Source organism: Limulus polyphemus, unplaced genomic scaffold (genome assembly GCF_000517525.1).
Source record: "Limulus polyphemus unplaced genomic scaffold, Limulus_polyphemus-2.1.2 Scaffold992, whole genome shotgun sequence".
In the NCBI taxonomy this organism is placed as follows: domain Eukaryota; kingdom Metazoa; phylum Arthropoda; class Merostomata; order Xiphosura; family Limulidae; genus Limulus; species Limulus polyphemus.
The window spans coordinates 173,242-195,526 of NW_013666602.1; the positions used below are offsets into that span (position 1 = coordinate 173,242).

The 22,285-nt window shown below is 31.3% G+C and overlaps 1 protein-coding gene across 1 annotated transcript in view; it reads left to right on the top strand.

Annotated features, from left to right (window-relative positions):
• Nucleotides 1–22,285, top strand: part of LOC106461581 (vacuolar protein sorting-associated protein 13C-like) — a 219,273-nt gene that overhangs the window by 161,903 nt on the left and 35,085 nt on the right. The window contains exons 30-37 of the mRNA XM_022388591.1: nt 2,597–2,683; nt 5,136–5,246; nt 5,470–5,556; nt 6,012–6,077; nt 6,462–6,587; nt 7,175–7,308; nt 13,780–13,915; nt 14,163–14,265. Coding sequence (XP_022244299.1) covers nt 2,597–2,683; nt 5,136–5,246; nt 5,470–5,556; nt 6,012–6,077; nt 6,462–6,587; nt 7,175–7,308; nt 13,780–13,915; nt 14,163–14,265 — 850 coding nt within the window. The remainder of the gene's footprint in view (nt 1–2,596; nt 2,684–5,135; nt 5,247–5,469; nt 5,557–6,011; nt 6,078–6,461; nt 6,588–7,174; nt 7,309–13,779; nt 13,916–14,162; nt 14,266–22,285) is intronic.

The following is a 22,285-nucleotide window of genomic DNA, read 5'->3' on the forward strand; positions in this document are numbered from 1 at the left end:
TCACATTTCAATTATTATACATTATATATGTATATAGATTGTTGCTATTTTGAAATAAGTTCTCAAACATATTTTTTCCTAAAACATAAAACAGTAAATAAAGAAGTAAAGCAAACAATTATCTCTTCTAGTTATGACCTTTGTACTCAGTTGCTGCTTTATGTAGGTTTCTAAGCCTTTAAAAATTTGGCACGTGGAGGATATGAAACAAAATATTTTTTTTAGGTTTTATATATATATACAGTTGAATAACAAAAAAAATCATAAATTACTACATCAATTCCATAGAATTCCATTATAATTTATAAAGCTTAATAACTAAGATGTATTTTAGTCAAAAAAAAAAATGAAATTTTGAGCAGACTAAAGACACATCCTATCTCGTTGAAATAGATAGCATCCTAAGAATTTAAAATGGCTAAGAAAGCCACTATGGGGACATTCTGAGCTTCTGATTGGTTATTCATGTCATATATAGAAGTAAGTGTATATATGGGATTGTTTCCAAAAATGGAAAGAGGTGGGTGGGGTGCCACTCTGTTTAATTTGTTACATGAACAATATCTTAGCAAATTGAAAAAATAAATGGCTCTTATTTTATATTCTAGCTTGTCAATATTGGTAATTTGAGTGTCTAATTTGTTCGAAACTATAGACTTAGTATTTTGACTTCACAAACATCTAATTTGAACCAGTAATGCATTCAACATACCACGTGACACACAGAAATAAATGTTTATCTGTATTTTTTTAATATTTGCCTTTAAATTAAGAAATTGAGTAATATATAGTTTTAAAATTTGAATTATAATCTACACTTTGATACCAAACTTATTGACATAAATTCATGAAATAGTTGTTCAATAAAATTTTGAATGTGAGTCAACAAATGAGATGACATAGCCTTTCACCTGTGACCCATCTCAAAAGGGTTCTGTGGAAGTCATTGAGTTGCATTCAAAATATAATTAAACAGCTCTACTATCAGTGTATGTCAATGAAATTAATATTATAATGTATGTTATTATTCTGAGTTTTATGTTATCTAAATTTTAAATCAATTGTATGAAAAGAAATCTTTAAAAAACAGCAATTTAAACTTCAGCTTTGTTATCACGTAACCCCCAAGCTGTGAAAAATCTCAACTTTCACACTATTGGTTTTGAATAAGGTAACCCCAGTCTGGTAGATTTAAGTCTAGATGGTAAGTATGTTTACTTGCCCTATTGACATGTATGTTCTAAAGTTCTTTAACTAGAAATAAATATTTTCATCTCTTGACAGGTGCCATATCCACCTTCTATACTATTCCTTGAGTTTTACAAATTATATGTTATTACTTGACATATGTGTATATAGTCATTAAAAAGAGTTCATTCTGCATTATAATCCAACAATAATTATTTTGAAATTGGCGCTCAGTTGTCGTCATCAGATAGAAGTAACTACCAGTAGTATTATTATTGGCTACTTTGTCCATGATAGCACTTACGGTTGGTTCTTACCTAAATATGTTATAGTTATAGAGACAGTTAAATTGCATTTAGGTTTTACTTTGATATGTTAGCTAATTATGTATTATTTATGTTTCAAAATGCATAATTGAAAGGTTTAAACATTTTTCAATTTATCGCAAACATTGCCCAAGTTCTCAAGGCTTACGACCTTGCAAGAGTGTATAATAATTTTGTTGAAGGCTTGCGCATCTCTCTAAAAGATACAGTAATGCCCCAAGGGTGTTGTTGACTTGTGTCAAGATGAATAGCAAATGCTAAAGGACAGGAAAGGAAAATATAACATTAAAAATTAAGTATATGTGAAAAGGAAAAGACCTGAAATTACAAATATTACCAGAAGAAGATCTTTTAAGATATTCTATGACAAATTAAGGCATGTACATTTTTTCTATTTCTTAATTTTAAACATTTCATTGCATTGTATGTTGATGATAATATCTACAATTAGTGATGTGGTAGAGAAAATGAAAAATAAAATATAAACATTTGCCTTAAACAACTTTTGATATTCATTTGGGAGGTTATAGAGGTTATGCAAATAAAACTTGAAAACTGCAAAATGAAGAAAAGCATTTTTATACTTAAAACTAAACTCTAAATGCAAATAAGTACAATGAATATATAAAATATATTTAGTAGAAACCCTTAATTAAAATAATGTCATTCATTGTATACATGATACTTATAATCTTTAACAAAATCTTACCAGTTTTGTGAAGACACGATAAGAAATCTCCGAGTTACAGTATGTATCTCGGAGAACAAGTGAATTTCCCATACAACCTCCAGCAAAATTGCAGGTGCCCATACTGAAAGGTATATACTAGTTACTTCATTGAATGCACTTAGTGTACATGATCATGTCTCACTTATAGAGACAAAACATTGTACGTAGAAAATACATTATCATTTTTTCATCTTCAGAATATGTTCAAACCATAGTATATGGCCCAGTGAATTCCATATTCTTATAAAATATTGCTGCAGGAAAACTAATACATATAATAAGGTATCCACATTATGAACACTTGTTATTAATAGATAATTTTAGTGATACAAACCTAACTTCTTGTTTATAGGGGTCAATGTCTGATGTAATCTACAATACCATTTCTAACTCTCATGAACCTCTTCTCTTCCGTTTCAAGAAGCACAAAAGAAAGAAGGTTTGTATTTAAGATTTAGTACATTTAGCCTGTTTACAACTGTATGAAATTTCTATCTAGTTTTGTGTCTTTAAGAATAGTAATGTAGTTTCCACTTAACTTAAACTATGTAAATAAAATAAATATGAGCAACCATTGTTCATCATTATTATATTAATATTAAATTTTATGATTTGTGATGTTTATGTGATTTAGTTTATCTACTGATAACTATAACATGGTGCCTAACACTTTCTTCATATTTCGTATATTTTTCAGCCAATTTCTGTATATTTTGTATTTTCCTAAATTGTTGCAAAAGTCATAACTTTTTTTTAAATAACTTGGTAAATTTCAAGGGTTAAAGTGAAACAAAATGAAATGGATGGCTAAAACAGTTGTTTTAGTTTGTTCTTTACTTGATATATATAATTTCCTTCAGTTTGTATCTTGTCTAAAGTGAATATAAAAGTAAAAATAGAATAAGATAACTTCAAGGTTAAAACTAGTTTACATTCACTCGATCTCCACAAAACAAGTGGTTTGTGACTTATTATACAGAAGGACAGGTTTAGTGATTTGTTGCAGGTTCATTCTTCTCCTTCACATTACATAGAATAGATGTGTTACAATTTTTTTGTCTGAGCTCAAAATGATAAGATTTGCATTTGCTAATGAAACTTTGATTTTTGTTTTTTTTGGCTTTAGTTTCAAAAGCTTTACTTTTTTATCATGAATTCTTAAAAGCTGGTGACTTATATTAGTCCTGTTTGAGTGACTATATAACACACACTGGCCTAATTTCTTCTATGGCTTCTGGAAGCTCATTTACATTGCAGCCATTGTTAAATGTGTTTTGGATTACCACATGCTTTCTGGGCCTCCTACTCCTGTTCTGTTGGCCTATGTTCTTTCTCTTCAGTAAGGATTGATCTACTGAACTACGAATTTAACCAATTTCTTTGGATAGTACCTTACCATTAGAAGAATGTTCCTGACCTTCCAATCTCTTTGGATTTCATTCTCAGGTGTGTTCCTTTCTTTATCTTTAGCCTGCATCCTTTTGTATTTCTTTTTTTTATTTATTCTATTATCCCAATTTTTGGGGTTTACCTTGTCCTTCCTTCTTGCTTGTTATTCAGGTTTATTTTGTCTACTTTCTCTAATATTTCACCTCTCACACCCAAAGGCCTCATCTTCTCATGTTCATTCATGACTCTTTTTGTCCTGACTTGTAGATATTATTCCTTTTCTTTCTTTATTTCCTGTCTTTGGCATCTATTTAACCTGCTTGGGGATTGGGCCCTTTGCCATATATTTCACTCTATGGTTCCCCATTTTTGCACCTTCATTTTTTTCTCACTACCCTCCTGTATTTCTTCTCATACCTCTACCTTTTATCTGAGGCACTTCATTGTGTTCCAGAGAAGTTTTCTATAGAACTTCCTTTTTTCTCCTTGTTATCTTAGCCTGTTCCACTTCTTCTGCTGTGTCCTTCCTCACTTTGCTCCTTTGATTTTGGGACTTATTGGGTCGGGTTATGTTCCTCTTTACTGTCCACCTTCTTCCTATTTGTGTATGCCTTCATTCGGTTCCTTTTCTTCACCAAGACACTTGCAGTGGTGTTAATGTTTCTCTTGAGACCTAGACTGACATTGTATGACTTCAGTCCTTATTATCTTCCCACATTTTTCTTCTTTCTTGACCTTGCTCTTTACTACTGTTCCTCACCTGGTTCAGTCTAGCCCTAACCTTCACATTCCAAGTTCCAGGCCTTCCTTTTTTTTCTCATCTTCCTTCCACCAGACATCTAGTTCATTGCTCTTCTTGTCTGTGGCTTCATATCATGACTAATCCATCTCTTACTCTTCTCCTGCTGTTGGCCTCATTTTCTGCTGACAGTCGTTTTTCTTTTCTCTTACCCTTTATATGGTCTTTTTCACTGATTTGTGATTGGCCACGGTCATTGTGTCAGACATCTTCCTACTTATTCTTCTGTGCCATTCTTCCATATCTTTTCTATGTTCCATCTGTCAGATCCACATCTTCCAACTTCTTGAATTGGCCACTTTTATATTTGTTTGTATTGTGAGGGTCTTTACTCATCATATTCATAGCCTGGAATTGGCATTCCTTTTCTTTGATGACTGACTTCTATTGGCCCATTCTCGAATGGTATACTCTTCTCACACTTCCCTTCTTTTACAGGAAGCTTCTTGGTTGGGGTGGCTTTTCATAAGATCTAAGTCCTTTCTCATGCACACTCAGTATTTGGTGCTTCCTGGCATTTTCTGGTTGCAGTATTGAATGGTTGGTTTTAGTTTGTTAATTTGAATTATTAGCAGTGCAGTTCTGAACAGATTTTGATTAATTAGAAAATGTATGTAGTGTGTGTATATATCTATATTTTTTTTTTTGAGTTTCAGTTATTCTTTTACATAAATATTTATTTGGATAATGTTTTCCTCTACAGGCCAGAATACGAGTGTATAATTCCAGATGGTCTCCGTCTTTCTCTCTTGATACTGTTGGGAACACTGGTGTGGTAGTCTGTCATGATAATGAAAGAAAGAGAAAATATAAGGTATTTAGGAAACAATTTTCTATATCATTTACTTGTGCCAGGTATAAAGAAGTCAAAACAGAAGAATGTAATTATTTACTGATGCACATGTATAAATATATAGTAGACTTTCAATTTTTCGAGACATTCTACTTAAGAATGAAACTATAACCTTTTTTTTTAATTTTTGAGTGTGGAGTTTCTATTTATACAGTCTATTAATAGTTCATTTGTTTGCCTAAAGCTGTTCCTGTCAAACCAACTATCCCATCTTCAGCTGACCAAAATTATTATTATTACTCCATTTCTGGTAGTGATGAACAACACACAGGTAAATTCATTAATACAGTCTAAATGAATTAAGTGAAAATAAAATTTAGGAAAAAAAAACATTCTTAATTATTAGGGTACAAAGAATCTTTGTAACTATCATATAAGAATGAGAATTTTTGTTTCTTGTTTTCTAGAAATTTTTGGTTTTTGAAAAGGATAAAGTTTCTTTGTTCATACTGAAGTTTTGTGACTTTGAAAACTAATGCAGGAATCATCCATAAGAAATTCTAACCCAACTCTTGTAACTGTTTTATCTCAGTGAAAATTAAATATCAAAGAAGTGTTAAGTGGTAACACTAATTAATGAGATTTTTTTTGATATACAAGTATCTATAATGCCACTGTTGCAATGCACACACCAGTGTAGAAAATCAAACATAAAGAAATTGAATAAAAAAAAGTCACACTTTTAGTTATTTTCCCATCATTTGGACTTTTTTCTTTCTTATTCAGCAATATCTTCGCTTCATGGAAGAAAATGAACAAACTGACTTGTGGTTAGATATTGCACCTTCTCAAGTGAGTAGATTAAAGTGTTATTGTGTTGTAGTAATAACATTTTTTACACAAAATAAATTGGAGAAAAAAGATGTGTGAACAGAAAATATAAGGTATGTTGTTTACTAAATATTTCATTGTATTCAATATATGCAGTGATGGACATAGGCCTAAGGCACTAGAATGCAATTCCAGAGCTAAAATTAAGATTGAATGACATTTTATCAGTGAATTTTTAAACATCTTTTTGCATATTGTATCCTATGCTACTAAGTTACAAGACTGTCATAGCTAAAGTTCCTCCAGCAGTTTCACTCATGCATAAAAATACCATTTTCAATATGTAATTTGATAAAATATTATTTGTTTTGTTTTTTTAATGTCTGTATCTTTTCTTTTTTGTAGTGCCTTCCATTTTGGCCAGATACGGAATCCATGATGATGTTTGTCAAACATCGTGATAGCAATATTATATCACAGCACTTCTCCTTCAAAGAACCTTGTATAACTGTATTGAGAATGGATCATGGGGTATGAACTTGTTATTAATGTTACAGGTTTTATTTGAAATGTATGTAAAAGTTTAAAGAAAAGTCATAATATTTAAAAACACAGGTCTTAGGTTGTTTTAATGAAAGTTGGTTTGGTTTGTAACAGCATAGTGTTTCGAGAAAGTTGTTTAAAAATATCAAAAATCATTGAAGCTTTATAATACATTATAGTCAAAAATACAAGGATGTTTTTACTTTTCTTCACAGTGTAGTAACTCTTGAAGAACCTAATTTTTTTTAATAATATGTTGACATTGTTAGTGCCTTAATTTTGCCATACTTCACAAAGACAAATTATTTTAAACAAGATTTTTAGGTATACATGGTATAGGTGTGCATCAGTGTTTATTTAAAGTTATGCTAAGATAATATATGCTCATATTATACTATATAAGAAAGTTAATAACAATCCCTAAATCCATGTTTTTCTGTTTCAGTAATGTGATTTATTTTCTTTTTTTTAGTTAATCCAGAGCTTATAGAAGTTAGTGTTTCTAATTATCTTAACTAATATGGTTTTTCAAAGGCATAAATTAGATAGCATTTTTTTTCTCTAAATGTCATTAGTCTGCTTTGTGTGTGGAAGTTACTGGAGGCTCAGAGACCCCAACAGTAATATCTTTCTTCCCATACTGCCCTGGAGATGCTCCAGTTTGTGTTGAAAATCTGTGTGAAGACCTGTTTCTGAAGATTAATCAAAAGTTTGTCTTTTTTTTTTAATATTGTATTTAGTATTTGGCCATGAGATATCTCTAGTTCAAAATACAGTTATTTTCAATAATTTTTATTCTGCAGATTACAAATCTTATTGATGTATCTATAACCCTAATGGCTGATGAAATAGAGATCTCTTACTGAAGAATGGATACATAATATTCATTAACTTTCTTGGCATTTTTATATTTTTGAATTTTTTTGCCATAAGTGTCACCTTTTTTCTTGCATTTACTTTTTAGGAGAACTTTTTTCTAGAAAATTGGAAATTTTAAAGTAAAGGGGCAAAATTAACCTAAAAAACCCACCTACAACCCCTTTCCAGCCAGAACCTCTCCTCCATTTCTAAAAATCATGTATTTGTATTCTGTAGGTACACTGTACTACTTATACATAAAAAATAAAATGGGATTACATGAACTGCAATAGTCACCAATTTTTGGGTGTGATAGTCCTAGAAGCAGGAAAATAATTTAGTATAAATTTAGGCAAAATAAAAAAATAAAAACCTTGATATTTATTTAATTGTAATCTGACTTCAATGATTACAATCCAGTGTTTCAGGTAAGACAGTAGAGCTCTTAAGTGTGTGTACTAGCTCTACCCACAGTGTTTAGTGATGTCAAAGAGTGGTAGAAGGCAAAAGCACACAGTTAGCAGAAAAGCTCAGATTTAACACTGTGGAATCAGAAAGTAAAGTTACTCCAGGACTGTTTCTGGGTGAACAATTTTTGTTCAGCTTGCTCACCCTGAGACTGTCTCAGGGTGTTCAACGGAGGTTAATAGTCCTGTGAAATGGACATTAAAGTTCATTTTTTAAGAAGCTGATCAGAATAGTATATGTTATGTTGAAATTGAACAGCTAAAAACAAGAAACATAGTTATGAGTTTTTTGGAGTTAATAACACCTGCTTGAAGGATGTGCTTGAATAAACAATGGTCTCTGCTCTATAGCCTTAACCTATGGGAGCCTTACTTTCCAGAAGTGAGCACTTTTTGGTAACGTTGTTTGAACCATTAACTTCTCTAAAACATAAATCCTCAATGCACATTGACTACAAGCTGCTTGTAAGAACAGCATGTATCTTCCTAGGGGTATGTTATTTAATAAAACATATGTAGCAATGAGTTCAGTCTAAATTACATTTTTGAAGGACTTAACACTTTGATTGACCTAGAGTACTTTGAACATACATATCCTTGAATGATGTTTCTGATGTGACGTTCTCATAATGTTATACTCCCTCTTAATTAATTCTGTACAAAACTATAACTTGAATTTTTTAATCTAAAAAAATAATAATGATCGTTAATAAAATACATACATTTCTTGTTTGTCAGTTAGCCTTATCCAGACTGGAGAGCACCTTTCAAGGATTGAATGCATACCTGATATCAAATTCCAAACTTTGAATACAGATAATAATTCTGATTGTATTTCAACAGTTTTAACTCAAAATGATTTAAGGTCAATACTTTGTCATCGTGTAACATTTATTTAATGTAAATCTCAAAGTAAAATAAAAAATAATTTCTAATTTTATTTCTTTACGACTTGAGGAATCTTGTCTGTAACCGACACATTTGTTGACTGTGTTAGAATTTTCTACTTGTCTCAAAAGATAAATTTTTATTTGCTAAGAAACTATTATTTCTTGATAATATAATTAGCCAAGTCTTATTTCTTTTGTGATTTTTCTTCTCTGTTTGTGGTTTTATTATTACAAGGCCCTGTTTCCACCTTTTTATGATGTCACAGCATGTTGTCTGTAGAACTACTAATGAAACTCAGCTCTGATAATAACTAAAGTCAAAGTTTAAACACCATTGAATAGAGCAGATTATAAACGTTTTTTTATGTCTATAAAGAGGTGTGAGGAGTAATTATGGTTTCATGGGAAAGTGATTAAGTGTAGCTTCTGCAGAGAACAACAGAATCTAGTGGTAAGTTAAGAAGATTTAGGAACAAACTACAAGTCCTGGAATTTGTTAGTTTCTTTAAACATGATTTTCATTCTAGAAAATGTTTGTGTGTTTAATTATGTTTGTTTGAAAGCAATGAAAATTTTATTTAAAAATAATAAATCAGGTATGCTTTGTTATTTTAGGGAGTATGGAGGTGACAGAAAAAATGTTTAAATCACTCAAGCCCTTATTTATTGAATATTATTGCTAAGTTGCATGTAACTTAGTACACATTTCATGAATAGTATCTAATTTTCGCTTAAAAATTTATATAATTTAAATTTGTTTTTAAATATTTTTAACATTGTGGAATTTCAAGATTTTATTATGAGACACAGTTTTGAAAACATTAAAAATACTTCGTTTTCTTAGAATTTCAGTTATTTTTACTCTTGATCAAAAAGTTCCATTTTATATATAGAATCAATTTAAAGTTGATTGATATTTATTAACATGTTTCATTTGATACTTTATTTTGCTGATTGCAGTGGTTACCACCTTCCACTAGAAATTATAAAAAATAAATTGCAAAAATTAACTGACAAAGATATATTGTTGACCTACTATCTGACCTTTCACAGCATTGTAACTGTTGCCTTTTTTCAGGCTAGATAACAACATTTTCATTAACAGTATTTTTGTTTGAGTTTAATTTATATCTAATAAATATAGCTTTTTTTTCAGTAGATGTTAAATTATTATATTTATGTACATTGTTCAAATGCAATAAACTTATAATTTTCAATGAAGAGGGATTTGAGTCATTGGAATATTTTCCCATAAACTGTCATACTATCTAAATCTAAATAAACCTATCTGATATCTCTCATAGAAAAAAAAAAATCTGTAACTTTCAAACAGATATAAGTTAACATAAAAATGTATTCAGGAATGAAAAGAATGTCTATAAACAAAAAAAATTCCCTGGTGTGTGGTTTGTTCCTAGTTTTCCAAACATCTGATTAGATTGCTCTCATCTTTGCAGGAGCTCCATTCTAGTCACTTTCCCACAAAATTAGAAATTATAGTTCACACCACTTTATTGATTTTACTTTAGTGGGAATAGTTTATAATCTGCTCTGTCCAATAGTATTTAAACTTTGCCTATACCTTCATTAAAGCCGTGCTTCATTGGTACTTTTTCTGACCATGTGCTTTAACATCATAATTGTGGGAGATGGGATGAAGGGCTGTAATAATAACACCTTAAACAGAGAAGGAAAGTCACATGAGAAACAAGACCTGGATAATTTTATTCTCAATGAATGATAGTTTTTTAGCAAATAAAAACCTATGATTTAGGATAGGCATAAATATTCTAAAAAAATTAATAAATGCACTTGTAATTGTGCAAAAATGAAACTTTGAACTTCTTCTTTTCATTTCTTTGCTGAATTAGTCAAAGTAAATCTTACAAAATGATAAACTATCAATTCAAGGATACTTTCAAGTTAAAAATTGTAGAAATGAATTAGAAAAAAATATTTACTTAGATTTTGGAATTTGATGTGTTTTGCTTCATAAGGTGTTTTAAATAAAAAACTATATAGAAGCAGTGAGTAACAGAAAGGTTGTTATTAGCTGAAGGAAAATCATACATGACACCTCAACTATTATATGCATTCTTTGTATCAACAAGAACAGTGTCAAGATTTGTCTAAAGAGCTCTAATTTAGTTAGATTTGACCACATATAAAAGAAATAGAAACAAAATCTGCTGTTTATTAAAAATATGACTGGTAGATGATTAATTATATTGACAGCTTATTAGCACTATCCATTTATTTAAGAGGTTGATTTTCAGGCTACGAAAACATAAACATAGACCAGACCAAAATCTTAAAAAGAAATAAGTTTGCTTAGGATTATATTCAATCCTAAGCTCAGTGTAAGGGTTTAGTGTTTTTCATGCTTTCAGGCAGGTTCAATTTCAAAAATGAAAGAGAAGCTTGAGTTTCTGATATCTCTGTTCTCACATATGACTAGCATACAAGACATCCTCCTGAGTATCACTCAAGGAATTAACCCCAGATCACAGTTCTTGGGTGTTAGCCTAAAAATGTGGGAAACAGTCTCTAAAGGCATGATTAACGAGTTCAAGGCTAATTTTATCTTGTTCATTTGGAACTGGTAACTAAGTAGAGAATGCTCTAAAATTTTGAAAAAGTCATATGAATGAAGTTATAGGAAGCTTTAATTTATTATATCTACATGCCACACCTGTAAGCATAGATTTCATTATAGCTATTTGTAATGTATTACCTGTTAGCATGAATTCCATTACACCTGGCTCTAATCTGTTAGCTTTAAATGTGAATTTTGGTATGATCTGTAGGAGTGGATTTCTTTCTGGCTGTTTTTAATGTATTATATGTAAGCATCAACTTATAGCTGTCTTTATTTTAGATTTTTAACTTAGATTTTATTACAGTTGTTTTTGACCATTAAATTATATGTATATATATAATATCAAATCCTAATATAGTATCTTACTTCTGCTCACATAATAGCTTCTCTCATTTATTGCTGTCCTATATACTCAATATTTTTTGCTCGCTACTAGTCTTGAAACTCCCACCTACCCCACATTCGAGTTTGGTTCTACTGCATCTTCACAGCCTCTCAAAGAGACATTTCACCTTCTACCATCACAAATTGGATTCATCAACTTATTAATCTTGTGTTTACATCCCTATCTCCCGAATCCCAACATCTTTTCAGGTGTCATCCCAATAGATTCAACATATTACTTTTCTCCTGACATCTGCATCATTCTTTGGAGGAGATAATCCAGTCTGACCTGTGGACTACACCTAACATGCTCATCTCCCACTACCTAAATCATGTGGTCATTTCTTCCTCATCTGGATATCGTATTCCACCTGTTGCCATTCTTCATGCAATGGTTCAACTGTGAATTGGTAAGTTTTTACTTTCCTCCCTATCCTAAGGGATCATGCCCCTTATAGGTAGTGGATCCCATTCAGTGGCAAGTGGTGCCTGTCCTAACATGGACATGATGTACTGGTTGGTCTGGGTACCTCAGGTGTACTTCCTTTATCAAGCTGAGGCTTGGGAGTTCAGTATTGCAAGAACCTGGACTTGCTCATAGTTACTCTGATTGGCTGGGGTACACGTAGCATACCACATGTGGGTTGTAACTCATAAGTTCTGGTAGCAGAAGTCCATTTGATTTTGGATTTCAGTGAACCACCACAAGGTCACTTCCTCACCTACCTTCACTCAGATGCCGGTTTCTCAAGTGGCTGGTGTTGGTTAAGGTTTTGCACACATGTGCCTTGTCTAGGCGGATGAAATGGAACATTCTCTCTTCCATCTCATAGGCTTGAGGTGAAGACAGTCGGGACCCTCCTTTTACTGCAGACAGGAAAATAAATATCTGATGCTGCTTGGTTTTGGACTGGAGTTGACCCACTGAATATGGTCTGACGTGCCCTAGCCATTCTACCCCATGGAGCACATCTTTGGGAACCCTCCATCATACCTTCTTCTGGATGTCAGTTCCCAGGAGTTTGGTTTTGGTGTTGAGCTGGACCAACCAACATGTATGCAGTCTTGGATGTGCTGCATCTATTTTCCTCCCAATTCTGTGACACTTACTACTTCATTGCATAAGGAGTATACCTGGTACTGATGTGGTGTTGTCTTCCACAGGTGTGTTCCTCTCTCAAGGGAGGTCACACTCCATGGATGTTCTTCAGACACTTCCAAAGGGTGCTCATCTAGGTAACTTTTACACCAGTCCCTCCACATTTTTGGTGTGGTATTCTAGCTATTATGTGAGAGGAGGTAAGATACCTCTTCGGAAGTTAATATTTTCGTACACTGAAAATATATTTCCAACAGATACTTACTTGTGCTCACATTTCCCACCTTTCCTCCCCATTTACGATGCTTCTTTTGTGCCTAATCTCGAAGAGAAAGTTACGCTGAATTATATAGAAGGAGTTACTTGCATCAGGATAGTGTGGCATGCTCCTATTGTTTTAGGGTTGCCACATGCTATTTGCATGCAAAAATGCAATAGAACCACATTGAACATGGGGTAGATGAGAGTTTTAAGGCTAGTGGCAAGCAAAAAATTTGAGCATATAGAGGACAGCACTGAACAAGAGAAGCTATTATGTGAGAGGAGGTAAGTACTTATCAGAATTATATTTTCAGTGTAGAAAAATATTAACATTTTATGGAATTCAGTACAATGGTTTCCAGTCTATTAACTGAAAATGTGAATTTCATATAGTTCTTTATGATATATTATTTTTATGCATGAAATTTCTTAAAACTTATTCTAATGTATTATTTGTAATCAAGGACTTCAGTTGAATTGCTACTGATATATTATTTGTATAAATATCAGCTGTTTCTGATACATATTTCAAAGTAGTGATTTCATTGCAGCTTTTCATGATTTACTAAATGTATGTATGAATTTCATTGTTGTTGTTCTTGATTTTTTTTTTTTTTTTAGTATCTTTGGGCCAAGTGACTTTGCTGAGTCCATATCAGTCAGTTCTTTATACCTGGGATGACCCATCCTTAGAAAGAACTCTTATCTGGAATCTCTACAACCGAAAAAAAAATGGTTTTTCTGCACAGATTTTCAAGGTTGAATATATATACATTCATCTTTGTTTTGAAGTAACAATTGTGAAATTTTCTCTAATATGTACCATTAGTTTTGAATTAAATATTCTGATCTTCATAAGTGCTGTTTCTGATTATTTACTTCAGGACAAATTTCTACTTTTTAAAAAGTTAAACAATTTATTGTAATATTCACCACCATTCTAAAAAGTTATCTTTTAATTCATATTTCCAAATCAATATTTTTAAAATTAAGTTACTTTTTCAGGATGGTTTTGGACATGAACAGCTGACTTTTCACTCTCTACGCCCAGCTGTAACATCTAACCAAACAGACAAGTCTCCTGTTATTGCCAGTAGCTCAGATGATGGTAGGTATCAACCAGTTAAGGAAAACAAGTCTTGTCAGTATTAGTATTGTAGAAAATGGTATGTAATTTTCAGTCAACAAGAAGGAGATGTTTAAACAAAAAAGTAATTGTAGCCATGCTGTGGTGCATTTTCCTTTTCTTTATGTGTTTATATGCTAACTAAAAGTCAAAGCCATAGCATAAATGGTTTAGAAATATATTTTTATTTGCACTCTTCCTTCCAGTTGTAATGTTATCCCATTATGTATGAAAGAAGTATTCCACTCTTGTTGAAAGCCTTCACTGAGCAGCTTATGAATCACCATTACTATGACTTGTGATGGTGTAAATAGACATAGGCACATTGATATATTTTAATCACTTTAATAATAGCAAACATAATTTAGTTAATTTATTTTGTTAGTAAAAGAATGGTCACTTCTTTAGTTGTCAGTTTCTCACTTGTTTGCAATGGCCTATTAATGTGGTTTTATGAAGGACATGTTTTCATTCACTCAGTAAGCTTCTGTTGCATTATCAGAATTCAATTACTAGTATTTATTCCACTAGGTTCTACAAGAACTACAGTGATGTACTTTCTAGTAATTGCCCTATTAGGTTCTATAAGAACTAATATAATGTTCTCACTAGTACCTGCTCCCTTATTATCTACAAGAACTAGAATGGTGTGCTCATTAGTGTTTGCTCCATTAGGATCTACAGTTACTGAGATGATGCATTCACTAGTATTTGCTTCATCAGGTTCTATAAAAACTAGAGTATTGTGCTTACTAGTATCTGCTCCATTAGGTTGTACAAGAATTAGGATGATGTTCTCATTAGTATTTTCTCTGTTATATTCTACAGGAACTAGGATGATGCTCTTGTTAATATTTGTTCTATTAAGTTCTTGAAGAACTAGAATGATGTTCTTGTTAGTATTTACTCTGTTATGGTCTACAGGAACTAGGATGACGCTCATGTTAATATTTGTTCTATTAAGTTCTTGAAGAACTAGAATGATGTTCTTGTTAGTATTTGCTCTGTTATATTCTACAGGAACTAGGATGATGCTCATGTTAGTATTTGTTCTATTAAGTTCTTGAAGAACTACAATGATGTTCTTGTTAGTATTTGTTCTATTAAGTTCTTGAAGAACTAGAATGATGTTCTTGTTAGTATTTGCTCTGTTATATTCTACAGGAACTAGGATAATGCTCATGTTAGTATTTGTTCTGTTAAGTTCTTGAAGAACTAGAATGATGTTCTTGTTAGTATTTGTTCTATTAAGTTCTTGAAGAACTAGAATGATGTTCTTGTTAGTATTTGTTCTATTAAGTTTATGAAGAACTAGAATGATGTTCTTGTTAGTATTTGTTCTATTAAGTTCTTGAAGGACTAGAATGACGTTCTTGTTAGTATTTGTTCTATTAAGTTCTTGAAGAACTAGAATGACGTTCTTGTTAGTATTTGCTCTGTTATATTCTACAGGAACTAGGATGATGTTCTTGTTAGTATTTGTTCTATTAAGTTCTTGAAGAACTAGAATGATGTTCTTGTTAGTATTTGTTCTATTAAGTTCTTGAAGAACTAGAATGATGTTCTTGTTAGTATTTGCTCTGTTATGGTCTACAGGAACTAGGATGATGCTCTTGTTAATATTTGTTCTATTAAGTTCATGAAGAACTAGAATGATGTTCTTGTTAGTATTTGCTCTGTTATGGTCTACAGGAACTAGGATGATGCTCTTGTTAATATTTGTTCTATTAAGTTCATGAAGAACTAGAATGATGTTCTTGTTAGTATTTGCTCTGTTATGATCTACAAAAACTAGGATGATGCTCTTGTTAGTATTTGTTCATGTATGTGTAAAGTAATTACCAAAACAATTACTTCAACAAAATAAGTGTAAAGAAACTCAATAAGTTAACTCTTTCAGAACGGGCATCATTTTATGTGTATGTCAGGAGGTTTTAGCGAGTTACATTCAAAATTTGATTAAACTACTTTCTTATCATGGTATATTAATAAACTTGGCATAAAAACATAGCTCATAATCCAAATTTTAACATTGTATAAATTTTAAGTTCTTACTTTTGTAAGGCAATATTAAAAACAAATCCCCAATTTCTCCTAGTGTGAGAATTGTGACACTTGTTCTCTTGGTATCTCTTCTTCTATAATTTATTTATCACTCCTCTAAAAAGTATGAAATTTAACATAAATTACTCATTATAATCTTGTCATTGCTCAGGCAAAGCATAATGTTTTGTAGCCTTCAATCTTATTTTGTTGCAGAGCCATCAACTATAAAATCAGGCCCCATTAGCCATGCTCATCTGTCACATCCTTTCTTACAGAAATTGCCAATAGTTCTCTCTGACATTTAATGCTATATTATTTATAGCCAAGGTTTTAATCTATCAAATTATGTAATATATTATATTGTTTTCTTTACAGAGAATTGTCTATTTTGCTTTTAGTTCAAACTTTATTCCCATTCAAAACACATTGACAAGCTTAGCTGAATTTGTAATGGCTCTTCTAGCATAGTTAGAAAACCAGAATTATGCTAGTTATAGAACTTTGTCTGCTTTTTGCATGTTACTGTTCTGTGTTTTTGATGCATTATTTAATTAAATAAAAAATTATTTAGTGCAGTAGTACCATTAGTATAAACAAAAAAAAAGTAGGGTTAAGTGTCATCAACAGTTGACAGCCAAGTAAGTACAATATTTCTTGTTTTTCATGTGTATTCTTTACTTATTATTATTAAAATGTAAAAATTAGAAACTTATTAGGTTAGTTTAGGTAAAATAAAGAATAGTAATAATAATAAATTATTTTCATGAAGTATGCTTGCAAGCAGCTCATGAGTAGCCAGTGCAATACATAATTGATTTGAAAATTTTGTGGCAGGAGTATTAATTTAGACACAGTTTAAAGGGCAATAAACCAATAAAATTCAAGTATAAGCTTATATATACTGTTACTAGTTTAAAACTATTTAGGATAAACAAGTGTTGTTTCATGTTACAATTTGAAGGCATTCTAGAAAGAAAAAAATGGGTAATTTAGATGTATTTCAATTTTATTTTTTGACCAACCTCGTATATAGAATTAGCGTAGAGAAAATAGCAGATAAAATATAAAGTTTTACTGAAAAATAACGTTTTAAATTACTTAGAAGGTTTAGAGATTACAAAAATCAAATTTTGAAAATTTTCAGATGAATAAAAGTATTTTTAATCTTAACATAAAAATCACATTGTACTCAGACTAGTAGACAAAACTACCCTATATGTTCACAGACAAATTTTCATTAATTTTGATTACAAAATATAATTTTTTGGTACAAAAGTCTTACAATGTTTTCTCAAAATATGCCAAAGTTTGTGAAGAAACACGTACTGTATGTTAAAAGTTATAGTGTGAAAACTTTAACGAGTGCAGAATGGTTTCATAATCGATTGATTTGATCGAGTCCGTGTGAAAAGAGTTAATTTGTTACCTTTCTCATACAAGTTTATTAGTAACTTGCATTTATTTCAAGGCAAGAATACTGCAGAGTCAAGTGCAATAAGTAACAGTTTTTAAAATTAACAATCATATAAGGAAGGAAGCTCTACAGCAAATACATTGGGAGAAATAAAATAATCCCAGCTTTTAGACAATATATTTATGATCTCATTAGTTTCTGAAACTAGATAGTTGTAAACAAAACAAACAGCAAGTTGAATTTACAGTTCTTTACATTATGAACTTCAAAATTTACTGTTTTTAAAAAAAAATAGTGAAATTAATTTAAGACAACTCAAAACTTAAGCAGAAATGTGAAACATGACTTAACACAGATATAAAATTTTTGACTTACTGGAAATGGATAGATAGCCTATAAAATGCTTTTCATGGTAATTGCACCTTAGTGAGACAGTTAAATTATCCCTGATATCAGCTACAAAGTAACTGGTGGGGATTAAGAACCAAAATGTGCTTGCTCTGAATCCATTACAAATACCTACAGTGTTGTGTACAGAATTTATTTTTCAGCAGAACTTGTGGTTACCAGAAAATTGCATAATGTTTACTTGAAAGTTTGAGACAACAACTTAACACGTCTGTATGCCTTTAAGATAACTGAAATAGCCAGTTGGGAGATTATGTGATTCTCCATTTATATCATATACCACATTTCTTATGACAACATAAGGATAAAAGATGCATCAAACTATTTTTATTGCAACCCAGTTAGATCCACGGCATAAACAATTGAGTTTCTTAGTGTATGTATGCATTCATCATTGGGAGAGGAGCTAAAGTGACTTTGAAAGAAACAACAGTTGAAAACTAAGCAGACTAAAAATGATGTCCCTGAATTGGCATGAAATATTATGAAACTCAATCAAAATGTCAATTCTGTAGCTGTGATAGACAGCAATAATAAAAAAGCAATTTACTTTTTTCCTGGTAAATTTACTGCCAATGTAGTATTAATAGCAATAAATTCAAATAGTATTGAAATGACTATTAAATGTTGCCAATGGACATCCACGTGGGAAAACAAGCAGTTGTATTACTCTTATAGTTCTAAAGACATTCCTCCTGGTGCTGTCAATAACATTATAATAAAACTGAACCTTTGATCAACAAGGAAAAAAATTTCATTTACAATCCAGCAAATAGAGAAAATGATTTTCTCTTAATAAAATCATGTAGCATCAGATATCAAGAGTAAATACTGTTCACTTGTTATATCAAGTTTACTGATTTTACTTTAATTATATATGAATGATTATTAATGTTGTATCTTACTCTTTTTGAATATATGACAAACAAAACTACACAAATCAAGCACAAAACCTAAAGTTAATACAGTAAAAGATAGAGCCTTGCTGACATTTAATATAAAGATATTGGAACAGTATAAATGTATGGAAAAGCTCCAAAATGCCTTGTCTAATATCAACAAGGCATAACTTTTTCTTATAAACTCTGATAATGGTATGTAACAAGTAATAAAAAATACAAGATTTTTTGTTGCACTAACTTGCACAGGTGAAGAATAGACATTTTTTTTATCAGTGTGGTATGATTCTTGATATTGTAACTCATATGATGGTAAGTAACACACACTTGAGTAAATAAGCCTGTTGTTATTTATTTAACTCACATAATGATTAAAAGTACCCAATTAACTTGTCAGTTTTTCAGACAATTGTAACATCTTATCAACAAGAATAAGAGCCATATTTTGTTGATAAGATGCTACAAACAATCAAAACATATGAGTTTTGTTAATGTTAGCTACTTAGATGATGGTGTGTAATATCCAAACAATGTGATGTGGCTCAAGTCATTGCGAGTTGATCAATAGATGGTGAGTAATACCCAATCAACTAGTCAGTGACTTAGACAATATAGGTAATATTCAGTCAGTGAATCAAGTCTCTTGTTATTTTTTGAAGCTCAGATAATAGTAAAAAATATCTAATCAACACTGCATGACTCTTACTGTTGAAAACAACTCGGATAATGGTAAAAAAATACCTAATGAATACTACATGATTTCTACTGTTGAAGATAGTTTGGATAATGGTAAAAAAACTAAACAATACTGCATAATTCTCACTCTTGAAAATAGTTCAGATAGTGGTAAAAATACCCAATCAATATTGCATGATTCTTACTGTTGAAAGTAACTCGAATAATGGTAAAAAATACCCTATTAACATTGCATGATTTTTACTGTTGAAAGTAACTTGGGTAAAGGTAAAAAATACCCAATCAATACTGCACGTTTCTTACTGTTGAAAATAGCTCAGATAATGGTAAAAAAAAACATTCACTACTACACAACTCATACTGTCGAAAATAGCTTGGATGATATGACTTGATCTATGTTCATGATAATGGTTTATATAATGGTAAATCACATCCGAGCAACAATATCTAGCTTTTATCCTTGGTAATAACTAAGGTGGTTGTTAAAATATCCAACTAATATGACACAACTTTTGTCATTGTAAGCAACTAGGATGATAGTAATAGTCAGTCAACAAGACTTGACATTTGTCTTTGTTAGTAGTTCAGAAGATAGTAATATCCAAACATGAAGTCATTGTTGTTGTTTTTTAAATAAAAAAGCAGCAAGAAATAATAGACAATACATTAATGGGGGAAAACTGCCCTTCAAGTTATAATTTCAGCCCCCAAGTTGAACATAAATACCCAAGATGTTAAGTTATTACTATACTAAATCCAACCAATATTATAAGTAAAGCTCCCATCCCCCACCCTTTCATGCTACTATCTGGATCTTCAGAGGTTCTAAAGAGATCCACACAGTAACAGGTCTTATATAACTACCACTACATTAATGTACCTATACAAGATATGAAATGTCCAATAAATAACTCCAATTATTTCCCACACAATAAATTTTAGAAATTATTTTTTATTCTGCATATTATAATATTGTTTAAATCACTATTTTCAAATTTGTATAAATATGTTCTATATTTATTATAAAATAATTTAAAATATTTAATTAAAGTTTTCTCCTTGAACCCATTAAAAACCAATTTATGTACTAATATATTAATGTTAGATATTAAAACCTGTACATTACTACAAATTTTACAATACCAAAGGAGCTAAGAGTGTATAATGCTCTGTATAGCATTTGGTGGTACATTACTGTTTGGAGAGGGAAGTCCCAAAATTTTAAATGTAAAATCATTTCTTTTGTCATAAATATTAATATTACAACAATTATTAATTATCTTAATGTTTAAATCTAAACAATGTACTTCAGTATTTGATATAGAAGATTTCTCAATCTGTAGAACTGCAGGATAAATGTTACCTATGTAATTACTTATTCCAGGGTTATTAATACTAATCAAATTGTCAATGTATCAGTATGTTAAGGGAAATAATTCTGGATTTGAAAAATTATTTATGAATTTATTTTCTAATAATGAAGATATAGACTGGCAGCACAGCTCAATTAATTAGCACCCATTGGTATACCTATTATTTGTTTATAAATGCACTTATTAACATAAATATAATTATTATATACACAAAAACTAAAAATGAATTTAACACTATTACCAAATCATTAAGTGGTATAGATGTAAAAATAATGCTTACAGTTAGAAGAGTTTGTCAACTTCACAGCTCCTACACCTTATTTATCAGGTATGTCAAATTTTAAATGTTTCACCCTTAGCCCTTGATTTCTCTCTTACCTTGTTGGTTGAAGAATCTTGTTTCTGATTATTATGTTTTTCCTCCCTCACCAAACATCTGACTTTATGCTCAAAGTTTTGCTGATCAATTGCTGTCGGGTGTGGGTATGCCCCATCCTACCTGGTTGATGGACCAATATTCTTTCGCTTACCAGTGGGCCTTGAATCCCTTTTTGGATTCCCAACGTCTGGATCCTCTCCTCCCCCTGTGGGACTCAAACCCAGTGGCTTTGATTCACTTTAATCAATCTCAGTTTTCTAGGATTCGTCTTACCCTGACCACCCTTTTGCCAATCACCTGATCAATTTTCTGATTAACTCAGGACCATCCTGTGGTCTACTGTAGTGGAGCACGGGAGTCCTTACCACTTTGGTTCCCAGCTGCTAGAGTGGTGGACCATGGAAGAAATCAAACTCATACCTTATAAGTACCGACTCAGTGAGAAGAGGGCTGTCGTCATTATAATTATTGAATAGGCAATAACATACTATTCTGGATCCAAGGTGCTTCCCCTGGATGTTTTGCCTGGCGTGACTGCACTTGTTTATCTTAATATACATGCTTATTCAAGGTGCTTTCACTGGATGTTTCTGCCCAGTTCACTGCACTTGACTTACTTAATAGAATCCCAAGGTGTTTCCCCTGGATGTTTTTGCCCGGGTAGACTGTACTTGGACTAATCCTATGTATTCAAGGTGCTTCCCCCTGGGTTTTGCCCAGGCAGACTACACTTGTTGATCTCTGTATCTTATGCAAGGCATGTCCACTAAAAGTTTTCTGCTCAGAT